This window comes from Pangasianodon hypophthalmus, chromosome 27, assembly GCF_027358585.1.
Source record: "Pangasianodon hypophthalmus isolate fPanHyp1 chromosome 27, fPanHyp1.pri, whole genome shotgun sequence".
Lineage (NCBI taxonomy): Eukaryota > Metazoa > Chordata > Actinopteri > Siluriformes > Pangasiidae > Pangasianodon > Pangasianodon hypophthalmus.
This window is the reverse complement of record NC_069736.1, coordinates 5,327,190-5,341,109: the sequence shown is the minus strand read 5'-3', so window position 1 is coordinate 5,341,109 and position 13,920 is coordinate 5,327,190. Positions and strand designations below refer to the sequence as shown.

Here is a 13,920-nt window from a genome sequence, read left to right as displayed (position 1 = left end):
TACATATTGTCATAAATAAAGATTACGTTCAAGAATTCACTGATGCATGACTTGAATGTTCATCAAGTTCATTAAGTAAAAATAGTGAATTCCTCTTATTCCATATTTTCCAATGCATTTATGATAGCTGAATACTTTGCTACTGATACAAACATTACTGCTGTTAAGTACATTTTATTCAGAAGCCCAGCCTAATCGACTTTTAAAATTTTCACTAAAAACCTCCACCTTTCATATTTGGTTTGTAAGTCTGGGGAATAAGGGGGAACTAAGGACCCTGTGGTGAAGGTATCTCAATTATCTCCCAGGTTTTCACTATAATACTATAATAGATAGCACACTATCAATGACCCAAAATCAAAATGGCTCCTCTAAAAGAATTTTGCTCTAAAGACTTGGATCAAATATGACTACAGCGCCAGAAGACGCAGAATTATTTCCATAAATTCTGGGACAACATGATTTCATCCTCTACTTGGCTCATTGACCTCGGGTACAAATATACTGAAGGGGCAGAAAATTGACTGGCTGTCATGAAGAAGTAATATAGTTTTACATGGTTACTATATTGCCTCCTCTCAAACCAAGGTCATTTATGTGCAGGAAGATTTTATGAGCAGGATGATGACTCTACAGTAGTGTCTAAATGCACACTTGACCCAGGTCCCTTGGGCTTGATTTTTTTTTTTTAAATTTTGTTATTTTGCACTGATATTCATGAACTGTGCTATTCAGGGAAAGTTTGGTCCAAGTAGGGCACGAGAAATGTGTGAATGCTGACAGACGTCTCACGTTCTCGCAAACGTCTCACTCATCTACTCAGGAGAGGCTAATAAAACCAGCGCGCTGTTGCAATATTGCTTCACCATTTGCATTCGGAGCAGCAAGTGAGTCACAAAACTCCACTTAACACACACTTGGGGGCACGTCTCAGCTTCCTGGTGCGTCACCAGCAACCCTGAGCACTTCTGATTGCAGTAGTGTCGCACACTTGTCATATGATTACACGAGTCAAATAACACTTGCGCCATAACATAAACACTTTCGCCCTCCATTCCATCAGTGCGAGACTCAGCCACAATGATCTATCTATCATGACGATTATGATGTTTTGAGTGGGGGTGGAGAGATGAATCGAGCTAAATTAATATACACTCACTAGCCACTTTAATAGGAACACCTATTGTACACCTGCTCATTCGTTATCCAATCAGCCCATCATGTGGCAGCAGCACAATCTATAAAATCATGCTGGTACATTTCAAGAGCTTCAGTTAATGTTCACACAAACATCAGAATGGGGAAAAATGTGATGTCAGTGACTTTGATCATGGGTGCTGGTGCTAGACAGTGGTTGAGTTGGTGGTTTGAGTATTTCAGAAACTGCTGATCTCCTGGGATTTTCATACACAACAGTGTCTACAGTTTACACAGAATGGTGAGAAAAACAAAAACCATACCGCAAGTCACTCGAATAGCCACTCTTTAATACCATGCTGAGCAGCAAAGCATCTCAGAATGCACAACACATCAAACAGCAGAAGACCACACTGGGTTCCTCTCCTGTCAGCCAAGAACAGGAATTTGAAGCTACAGCGGGCACAGACTATGTGAAACTGGGCAGTTGAAGATTAGAAAAAGAGAATGTGATGTCTTTAAGCTTGTGTTAATGACAAGAGGCAATAACAGTTATAGCAGAGCTATATTTGTCCAAGCTAATCTTCCATAAGGCAGTACAGAAATCACATCAAATAGTGGATTAAGTCACACTCTATTACTTACTTTCAATCACACGTGCCATCAAAAAGGATCCCCAATCATGTGAAAGTGTTTAGTGAATTTCTTATATATATATATATATATATATATATATATATATATATATATATATATATAATATTATCTTGCTAGTAAAAGTGATATGACCATTTTATTGTCCTACTATCAAAAGAGATAACCTAAATCAGTGAACAGAATATGAAGGTAATTAGCATACTGTAGATCAGAAGGAGCAGCTTGACACTTTTGAAAAGCGTTTTCTTTGTCAGTCACAAAATAGTACTAATTCTATTATATAAGTAAGGGAAAAGAAAACAAAGCCACAAAGCCCTCATTCATGAAGACTTCAGTGTGGTAGAAAAGATGCAGTTGAAACCTTGACCTTTACAAAGCACTGACACTGGAGACTCCTTCCAAAATTGCTAAATAAATGTCTCCTCACAGAAAGCTTCACCATATCAATAATCACAGATGTTTTTTTTATCTGTGGTGCGTCCGTCATACAAGTTTCTGTGAATTAGCCGTTACTATAGAAACATTAATGTAGAATGAGCGCATTAATATGATCCTCTGATGTGCAGCTGGAAGTACTGTCAGAGTTCATCAACCAATCCGATTTAAGAATTCGACCACAGTACTCAACAGCTGTAATATAATAATGTTGAATAATAATTATACACTAACAACAATATTATTACTAAAATGGTGACTTACTATGTGGCAATCCAGTCAGCCACTCAGAGCTTATTCAGTTATTAATCATAAAGCACATTATTCAGTAAGTACTATGAATTATTCAATAACTACAATAAAAATTATAGCAAAACGAATGTTACAAGAGTGAGGAATGTAAGTATGGACTCACTATCAAGGGCCAATATAATGTATCATGAAAATAATTAATGGGTTTAATGTAATTAGTATGAAAAAGGCTAAATTCTTGTTCACTCATGATGTACTTACGCTGAACAAATAAAAAATCTGCTGTTATTTTCATATCAATAATGAAAATTTTAACGTAGTAACTAATATAATCTAAACTAAATAAACTTTGCATGAGTAATCAAAACACTTACAAAGGAACACAAAATTGGCAAACCCATTTTTTTTCATTACACACCCAGTCATGACATCATCATCAACAGACCTATACGATTTTTCTAGGGACAAATAAAAGCGAGTTATCAACGTGGCTAATTCGTTCCATGGCCTGAACTCACCAACCTGTCTAATACACAGGGTCTTATCTCTGAGTTTTTGACTGCAGACTATCACTCACTCTCTCTTATACACTTACACACACACACGCTCACACAGTTCTGCCTGCCAAGCCTGGACTACCCTCCTTAAGCCTCTCAATAGCTGGATAAGCACTAGTCTGTAGAGGGTCAGCTCAGGGTGCAAGCCCCCATTAGGTGATGCTCAGGGCTCCATTCATGGCCCTGCCCTTCCCCTGACCCCTTCAACAAAGGTCACTTGAAAAAGAAGGAGTGTGGGAAAACAAGGGTCGAGGCTGACATTCAACGGGTGTTTTTTTTTTTTTTTTTCACCAAAGCAGCTAGATTTGGTGCTGTGTTTGAATAAAACACATAATTCTGTATTTCTGACTTCCAAAACAACAACAACTTGAAATTCCTACTAGATGCCCTCAAGTTCAGCATATGACATCAAAATGGCTGCTTACACCATAAAGTATCACTTCTCTTTTATATGAGATTTGAGATTGAGAGAGAGAGAGAGAGAGAGAGAGAGAGAGAGAGAGAGAGAGAGAGCTTATGCAACAATGTAGCAGAAGTACCTAGTATATAAAGCTATAGTCACTGTAGGACCTTGATGTTATTGTCTTCTAGTAAAAAAAATAGCCATGACAAAAATAAGGACAGAAGATTAGCAATAAAAAAGTGCTCATTTTGGGGCAGTTAGCAGTATAGAGCACCTTTGCTTCATAAATGCAATACTCTTCTTTCTAACTTAATTTATGAGTACTAAATCAATTATATATACACAAAGTTTTTCCATTGTAAGAATCAGCCTTTCTTACTAACCTGTCCAAGCTAGGTGCTAGCTGGGTTGTAGTTGGCCAGTTAGCTAGCTTGCTAACTGGCCAACTACAAACAGTACAAGTGTCAAACCAGCAAATCAGTCTTGTGACTGTCTGTACAGCATGACACCTTTTTCCTTTTTTTTTTTTTTTTTTTAATAATATGCAGTCCAGTTAGGAAGTTTGTATAAAAATCTCATTTCTGCACACTGGTCAAATTTGCATTTCCTCATTTTTATTGGATTTTGAAAAATGAAGTACTTCCTCCTTAGAGTTCACATCCAAAGCAGTTATATTATTGGTGGATGATGTAAATGTCACGTATATCATGTTTCTCCTTAAAAATTGCAATAGTTCTGCAGTAAATTACAAAGAGCTAGTGTGACTAGCGAACCCTAAGGAGCAGTGTTGTAATAAGCAGACACAACAACGTGGTCTCCCAATGCAAATTTCTAACAATTTAATTAAAGGTTATGAAGGTTAAGGAGTACGAATTTAGGCAGTGATAGGCAGAGTTTGTACTTTTTCTTACGATTTATTTTTATGTAATTAAATGAAAGCCAACCACGTTGCCTTCAGCAGTTTAAATTTGTAGGAATTTTTCATGAGATCAAGGATGGACAAAATGACTAAGGAGAGAAATTGGGGGAAATCTGTGTTCAAAAATCTACCCTAGGATTGTTACTCTTACATTACATTATAAATCTAATACCCACATCTCATGAAATATTTTGACAAGCGAGACATGCTTGGCATGACAACAGCCCAGGCTAATAAGCAATGGCACACACACAAAGGCTGAAAGCATGACTTAAGGCTTCACATCATCTTTCGCTCCAATAGGATTATTACAGAGCGACATTATCTGCCTTTTATTCTGCCACTGTCAACAATCGATAAATCTGGCACAGAGAGACAGGAAAGGGGGGTGTACTGTAGAGATTATTGGACTTAATCTTGTCCTGTCATTTACTCAATGCAGCTGAGTGACACAGTTGTGTGTTGTGCGAAAGTGTGTGTGCATATGTCTGTAAACTGTGATGAGCATAAATATATCCAGTCAATTTTCTCTCTGTGAATGAAATGTAGACTGCTCTTAACCAGAGATGAGGACTCAGACTTGAGTTGCACTTGAGTCGCTCATTGATTGACTCGCAACTTGACTCGAATTGACTCGCTGAATATGCTCCAGAATTCTGAACACTTGCAGCAGGCGGCAGGTGGAAGGAGCCAGTTCTCACTGCTGCTTTCTGCCAAGGATTCAGACACTGGATTCTCTCACTGACCTAGCCATTTTCTCTCTTGCAAGAGAGAAGACAAGCACCCTCCTTCTCCATCCTGCCTCGCCAAGAGGAGAACCAGAATCCATGCACATTGGGTACGCTCAACCTACCGCAGCAGAAAGTCTACAGCACAGAGGCAGTCACCTCATTGCACAATGTCCAACATGCCCACAAATGTGAGAGGCTCTGCTAAGGGGAAAGTACATGGTAGACAAGCTTCATGCTAATGTGGTGAGTCACCAACTATCTTCTCCTCTATAAACCTTTTACATTTAAGGTGGTCATGGGAAAATCAAGAGCTTGACTCCAAGTCACAATCCCACACATCACCCGTACATCTTCAAGCCTTGGAATGGTCAGACCAGTAGGGGTGGGAGACATCACCCATTGCACTCCACTGTTGAGTCTGGAGACAGTGTCCTATGAACATCACATTCCTGGTTACAGCTTCACTCAAGTACCCATTTGTACCCGGGCAGAAATTCCCATAGCCACACTCCAAAATCTAGTGAAAAGCCTTCCCAAAAGAGTGAAGCTTAATAAAATAGCAAAGAGGGGCTAAATCTGGAATGGGATGATCAACATGGACATATGGGTGTGACTGGTCAGGTGTCCACACACTTGGTCATGTAGTGTACCTCCATCTTACTCAGACTACCACAAAGTAAACCAAGGCATGTTTATTTCCTGTGGACTGCTCCTACCACTAATGCCCAACCATTGGTGTGTGGTTTTCAGAAAAGTCTGAATGATTGCACACACAAGAACTTGGAACAAGCAGTAAGCCAAAACAACAAGTTTGTAAATCACCACCATGTTGCACCAACCTTTGAAGAGCTAGCAAATCCGAGCAAGGCCTTCATGTATGCCAAGGATGCAGGAAGTTGGTCCATCAAGCCATTGAAAACTCTTTGACGCATCAGTGAGGTAACCTGTAATCTTTAACTGCTGGGAAAGCATCACTCACGCCTCACATTTCATATGTCCCTGTTGAAAGCCTTGGTTCCTAGTTCTTTAGATGAATGATCACCAGCAAACAGCCTATACTAGTAGAGAAATGGGACATCCCAGACTTTTACTGCAGACTTGGGGGAGGTACAATGCAATTGCTGATCAACTAGGAGAGATTTTGACCTGAGGGGATGCTGCCTTGGATAACATGTAATGTGTGCATTACACATAACGGATAACAGGTAACGTGTGCATAACTGACATTTTTAAAGGAATGAGGAAAATCCTTGCATTTAAAAAGTGAGTGTCTGTCAAATTTCATTCTATGCTCTAATATTTCAGTGGCTTTTTCTTCCATCCTTCCCCCACTCCAAAGTCCAGAGCTGTGGTCAGTAGTTGCAAGATCCCCAGTGAGCCATGAGATAATGCAAATGGCTCTATAAATAGTGTAGATTCAGCTGATCCCACTCTCAGTGAAACACTCAGGGAGTCACACACCATGCAAAATCAAAGTAGCCTGCATACCAACATCCTCTCTCTCTCTCTCTCTCTCTCTCTCTCTCTCTAGCATCTGTGTGTCTCCCTATGGTCCTGCAAATCCTGGGGAAGAGCATCTGGAAAATGATACGGCTCCACTTTTATCTCAAGAGTCCATTTCGAAGGTTATAAGGCCTCATCGTAAAAGCCGCATGCATTATTAGCATCATTGCAGCCATAATATGTGTAATAATAGAAATTAGGCCACTCCTGCAACATCCGTTTAGGGACTCTAATGAGATGAGGTAGAAAGCAGTGTGCATCAGCAGTTAGTGTGTTCTTGAAAACCCTTGTCCTTAACACAAACACAGAAGCACTGCGAAAAATATCAGACAAATTTCCATCTCAACTAATCAATAGCAAAAGCATACAAACCCACACACACACACGCACACACACACACACACACACACACACACCGTATCTAGTGCGCTATTCCGCAGCCTCACCTTCAAGCTCATGGTGTATGATGTCACTCAAGTTGGGTTCGTCGCCCCACCAGAAGATCCAGAGCTCCTTGGCATCAGGTTTGAGTCTGCGTCGCCAAACACAAAGCAGGTTGGCTTGCACGCAGCGTGTAAAGCTGCACAGCACCGGGTCATCCTGTGCTGGAGCCGAGATCACGGGTCCATATTCGCCACCGCCACGGAAGTTGTAGCAGCGCCATTTGATGCCCGTCAACTCCGCCTACCAGAAACCAAGAGAAAGAAGCTTAAAATAAGAAGGAAAGAAGATGAACCAGGTTCACATTGCAGAATGTTAGCATTTACAATGTAAAGGCAATTTTTTTGTAAAGGGTCATTTTCATTTGTTACATTTAGCCATGTTTTTTTTAATTAGCTAAGTCCCAAATGGTCTTTTTTTGGGCCATACACTGCACTACATAGAGTTTACAATGCCTTGTAGTAAATAGGATGCCATTTTGGTTTGAGTTGGATTTAGAGTGTGGTTTAAGAGTGTATAATTTGTTAAACAGAAATATAGTCCTGTGATAAGATGAGTTAGAAAAGGTTGATGACTGGATAAATAAAATAAGTTTACTTTTCCCATATTTTCATGTAGCACTATTGCTAATGTTTACTTTGTCTATAACGATGTAAAATTGCATGCTCATTATTGTTCCAAAAAAATTCTATATTTGTAAAAGGGAAAATGAATTAAGAATTTTATGGCACTTGTCTGCGATCATTCTGACTGCTAACATTAGCCATGTCACCTAGCTCGCAATCACAGAATGCTAGTTTTATTGTGAGTCAGACACTTCCTTACTCTTATTCAAGTAGTATTTGGATGACTACTTTTACTTTTATTGGAGACATTATTTGTTTTAAATACCAGTACTTTTACTTTAATTAGGGTTTTTGGCTACTTTACCCACTTGCTCGTGTTAGGCTCATGTTAAGCACTATTAGGCAACGTTCTCTATTACTGAAATTTGCAGTGGCAGATAAGAGATACAATGAAGAGCTCCTTGCTTGGCAAAGAATCCCCAGATAATTCACAAGTATCTATAAATGGTGTGTTTATGACCCTCGTTTCCTGGGTAGTCATTTCCTGAAAATTACTGTTGCTGTATAAATGCTATAACAATTTGCATATTGGGTGGAAACAATAGATTCTCTTAGACAGAGTTACAAAGAAAAGTAGTAGAAGGAGCAGGAAGGATAAAGAGACAGCAGGAACAGGAAAGGGGATGCAAAAATGTAGTCTTTCTCAGCTAGAAAGACTGGAAATCTGGAACAGACAATTTTAAAGAGTGAGCAATAAGTAGACTGACGCCAAAAAAAAAAAAAAGTGAGAGGAGGAGAAGACCGAGACAGAAAAAAACGAGGTAGGAGAGAGTGAGCGAAATCCTGTCAGAGTGAATCACTCGCTATTTGACGTCTCCTTTGCACGGCTTGATGGAAAGCCGTATGGTACTCCCGTGCCGCAGCCGGGCTCTGTCAAACACAGGCTGACACTCAGACTATTGATGAGCAGTCAAAAGAGCAGCACGCCGATGATGTTCAAATAGAGATATCGCTGCGTTTTGTGGAAAACAGAAATGAAGGCAAAAGCAGAATGTCCTGGTTCAGGTCCTTTCAGAGAGAAGGGCACAGATTTGGGATTGCAGAATATTTCCCTGAGAGCTAAAGAAAGGAGAGGACAAAGAAATATAGCAAGTCTGGTACTCAAGAAAAGTATTGTTACTTCAAAAAAAAAAAAGGAAATAAATAAAAAGAAATACTGGAAACACACAATCATGAACTGTACTGTCTTTCAATGAGTGTGTTCATATGTGTATATGCAATAGTTTTATGCCTGTGATGAGACCCCATGCTATAAAGCACAGCCCTAATGGTTTCATTAATAGTAATGCTGTGTTACTGATAGGTAGTAAAATTTTTTTAGCCCTTCCATTCAATATCATTTCCAGCCACCACCGGAAATAACTCTAATAAAAGCATCCAAATTATTACCTGAGTAAGACCTAGAAAGTCTAGCAGATCAGGTAGCATGCTAGTCATTACACGGGATTTCAAACCCAGCAGTAGCAATGATTAAAACCACTCAATGTAAATAAATAGAGATGGGGCTTCTGTGTTAAATCATACTGCAGGTTCATCTTTTTTCTATGAATGGGTTTTAGCAATATGTTTAGCATTCTGATATAAGAATGTTTTTCACAGAAATTGAAAACTGTCACTTATATCATAAGGGAGGCAATATTGCAATTTTCTGATGAATGCTAAAGTTTCAAATTCATTTTTATTTATTTAAAATCTTCAACTGTCTTTAGACAAAAATAGATTTTTCATACAGTTAGGCCAAATCTAAACCCTTTCCTATTCACTACATATGCTCACTACATGGGGTATAATTGAGTTGTAGAATCTTTAGTATTGTCAATAGAACGCCACTTGAGATTCAGCTACACAAAAAGAAAATGTCGAATGTAGCAAAGTTTTTTTTCTTTACAGATTTTCAAGTAGGAGTGAAATGTCCCTTCTGTTATGAGTACGATTTATTCAAAAAGGTACTTAAATAAATGTAAGAGTAAATGTAGCACTATGCTATTCAAAGTGGTCAGTCCAACAAACAAAAAAAAGAGTTAAATCTAGAAGGAGAAAGTAGAAAAGTAGAGGAAACACAGCACTTCTTGGCACCGGCATCCTGGAATCACACCACGCTGGTCTTTAAATGCTTCATTCGAACTACACAAGCAATGCTGCTGGATCGCAACCTGGCTGCACGTGTTACAGAAGGTGCCATTAAATCTGTGTTTATGCATGTGTGTTTGCGTGTGCGTATATACTAGGCACATGTGGGCTCTTTTTTGAAAGTGAGAGAGCATCCATATCAGGATCTGCCAACATGTAAGTGAGAACTCCAGGCCTGAGACGTAACATCTTGCAGCTGCTTAGTTTCAGTGTGTTTGTGTGTGTGCAAGAGGGAGAGAAAATGAGAGAGAGAAAGAAGAGAGCCTGTCAATTATATATACACATACACACACATACTCTCTACATCCTAGCTTTAATCACAGAGAGTGTATAGCGGAGATATAAACACTGCCATGTCAGTACCCAGGAACAGCCCTGAGGTTGAAAATGAGGCCGTAGGGAATGTCACAGAACTGATAACACAGAGCAGACTTAAAATGAACAAAAACTAATATCACCTATCAACCAGTAACACTTCATCATACACAATGCAACAGTTATTCCATACAATCTTTATAGTTGAAGTTCTTTACTTCTATTTATGTATTTGACAGCCTCAAACACAGTAAAAATGTCTTAAAGCATGTTATTCAGTTACTGCTATGAATTTTTCAGCAAACACGCTAAAACTAGAAGTGAGCAATGCAAGTCTGGACCATTCAACATGCCCCAAGAGTTAAATATTCAGGAGGCAAAAAATTGGTTTGGGGTAAATGGTTGTCCCCAAAAGCTCCATTCATAATTCCAGCTGCCTTTTATTCCACTACTGTTATTCCACCGGTGTCAAACTCAATTTCTGCCCAGGCCACATTAGCCTTTTTTTAGTGCTTTCAAATTGCCATACACTGTAATCCAATTAATTTTGTTGGTACATAATTTATACCACAGCACTGAAATCTCAAATCTGATTGGTCAGAAGGTGCTGCGGCTCTGACAATAATGCTGGCTGTAATTTAGATGACAGGTATATAATAATTATTTGGAGTATCTTCTCATAACAGTACTCCCCATCGTGTTTTATTGTTTACCTTTTCAATAGATTAAGATCACAGGTTACATTAAAAATCTATCAATAATATCAGAGAACATAGAGGTAACAGATAAGACACTTTACAGTATAAGTATATTAGTATATTATTATAGGTGATGTGGGCTTTTTCAACTGACAAAATGTTATTTGTATTTTTTTTTAAAAAGACAAGATATTTTGGAAATAATAATCTCACTGCTGTGAGAGTTTCTGTCAAGTTGCTGCTGTAAGTACACCCTGATATATACAAGGCCCATTTCTTTCAACTTTAAACTGTTTCTGCTTTCCAACAGGAATAGCTTACTTAGCTTTGTGCCATACTAGTGATTTAAAGTGTAAGTAAATTATTTTCCCACATGGCTGTCAAAGCTTCTTTATGAAGAAATCACTGGCTTATCTCCGCTAAGGAAAAATGCACTGGGTCTTCCACCTCACTTCTCTTGTGCTTTCCATCAACAGTTCGTTTTTCCCCCACATCTTTGTAGCTGTTGATTCAGGGAGGATAAGGCTAGTCCTATATGTCAGTGCTATATAGCACTTAGAAGAGATCCTTATATTATGCTAACACTACTATAATGTGAACAGGCTTGGTAATGACATACTACAGGCGGTTTCAACATTATCTTTCATACTTTTCCGAGGTCAGTATAAAAAATGAGACAGCAGGCCGTATAAAGCCAGCAGAGCCTGAATTTGGCAGAGCAGCCGGTAGCTCTAGACGTCTGTGCAACAGAGCTACAGAGCCTTAAAGGCCACTCAGTAGTAAAGTTGTACAGCCCTATAGGTACCGCTTTGCTAGATGTGCACAACCCTAAACATCCTTTGTTTCTAGACGTGCACAGCCTTAAAGATCCCTCTCCATAGCAGCTAGTAGCCATAGAGGCCTTTGTAACAGATCTGCACAGCCCTAAAGGCCACTCTGTATTAAAGGTGTCCAGTCATATAAGCTCCTTAAAGGTGTCAAGTCATATAAGCACATCCCTGAAAGTCCCTCTTTATTACAAGTGCACAGCCTCAAAGATCCCTGTCTACTACAGCCAGACCCATAGAGACCTTTGTAATAGAGCTGCAGAGCCATAAACGCCACTCCTTAGTAAAGTTGTGCAGCCTGTTAGGCCCCTCTTTACTAAAGCTACACAGCTCTAAATGTACCCCTTCACTAAATGTACACAGCCCTAAGGGTCCCTCTGTACAGCAGCAAGGAGCCCTAAGGGTCCTTTACTATAGCAACTAACAGCCCTAAAGGCCACTTTCTAATAGAGCCTCAGGGCCCTAAAGTAGTAGATCTACACATCCATAAAGTCCCTTCTTTACTAGAGATGTACAGCCCTAAAGGTCCCTCTCTACAGCTGAAAGTAGTCCTAAAGGCATTTGTAATTGAAATAGTAAGCCCCAAAAGCCACTCTGTATTGGAGTTGTACAGCCCAAAATTTATATCTTTACTAGAGCCTTGAAGCCCTAAACGCCCTTCTTTACATGAAGTACAGAGCCCTAAATCTCCCTCTTTAATGGAAATACATAGCCCTAAAGGTCCCTGTTTACTAGAGGTACACAGCCCTAAAGGTCCTTATCTACAGCAGAAAAAAGGTGTAAAGGCCCATTTCTATAGCAGCCAGCAGTCTTACAGTTCATTTTGTAATACAGCCTCAGAGTCCTAAAAGTCACTTTGTAGTAGATCTGTATAGCCCTAAAGGCCCCTTTTACTGAAGAGGCACAGCCCTAAAAGTTCCTATTTACTAGCAGTACAAACCCTACATGCCACTATCTATAGCCACAAGCAGCCCTAAAGGTCCCTCTTTACAGCAGCCTGCTGCCCTAAAGACTACACTGTAACAGAGTCTCAGAGCCCTAAAGACCACTCTGTAGTAGAGCTGCACAGCCCTAAACACTCTTTCTAATCTAGCAGCACAATCCTAAAGGCCACTCTTATCAGCAATACAGCCCTAAAGGTCCCATTCCAAAGCAGCAAGCAGTTCTAAAGGCCACTCTCTTCTACAAGAGCACACACCTAAAGACCACTCTCTAATGGAGCGCTCTTCTACTACAGCTGCAGTGTCCCAAAGGGCACACTATTGTAGGGCTTAAGGCCCCTCCCTTAGCAGCACAACTCTAAAGAGCCCTCTAGGCAATGCTTTGATATGTCAATGTGTCTGCCATATTGGAAAGGACTGATTTGACTGTAGGCCAATGGGGAGATGCAGGTCTACCGTAATAAAATCCCAGATGTAATAAATGTTTGTACATTGCAGGTAGTGCAAATATACCTACACTGCTGCTATTTTGTGGAAAAAATGTACAGCTGGACAGAAATGACCCTAAACCAAGCAAAGACACAAATATCAGCAGATATTCTACATCTGAATGAAATAAAATCACAAAGTGTAAATGCAAATATCCTGGCCAAAAGCCAGAGACTAAGCACGATCAAAGAGGCTAATCCTGCTAGGCAACATTCATAGTAGACTTCTGGTGTGATGTGTCAAATAAGCAAAGAGTTCGGTCAGTTGTTGAGCTGAAAACAATCCAAAAGACACGCAAAGCACAGAGTGTGCACACAATATTTCTTTAAAAAAAATGACTGTTAAATTCTGACCTCTTCTTTCGGAATAACATAAGCAAACATTTAGGCTAATAATTTGAGAGCATTTGTACACAAAGCACAAAACTGCAAGACAAGTGCATGTTTGCCAGAGAAGGTGTGTCACATTTAGACAAATTTACTCTACGACAACTGTGATTTTGATGGGAAAGGCAAACATGAACGAGTGATAGGGACTTTATCAAGATTTGCAAACAATGTTCTACCGCATGCATGAGAACAACTGACACAGCAAATCTCTCAGAAGCTAACCAAAACTGAAACTGAAAGAAGAAAACGGAGGAAACGTTATGTTTCTGCAGAATGTAATCCACTTTGCAACCTACATTACACAAACACTAGTGCTAAAATGATTCCTAGAGGTTGTAGTATGCCTATCTTATGCAACTCTCCAGGAATAATGAACTCACAAGCATGTGGTCTCATGTGACACCGTCACATGCGTGCAAATTTATGTACTGTCCTGAACCAGACCTGCCGTGATTGAGTGACATGAAAAA

The 13,920-nt window shown here is 39.5% G+C and overlaps 1 protein-coding gene across 4 annotated transcripts in view; it reads right to left on the bottom strand.

Annotated features, from left to right (window-relative positions):
* LOC113531032 (mediator complex subunit 13L) overlaps positions 1-13,920 on the bottom strand; it is a 92,895-nt gene that overhangs the window by 67,131 nt on the left and 11,844 nt on the right. For all 4 annotated transcript variants that reach the window (XM_053230221.1, XM_053230219.1, XM_026921488.3 and 1 more), the window contains exon 2: positions 7,041-7,278. In XM_053230221.1, the coding sequence (XP_053086196.1) occupies positions 7,041-7,278 (238 nt within the window). The remainder of the gene's footprint in view (positions 1-7,040; positions 7,279-13,920) is intronic.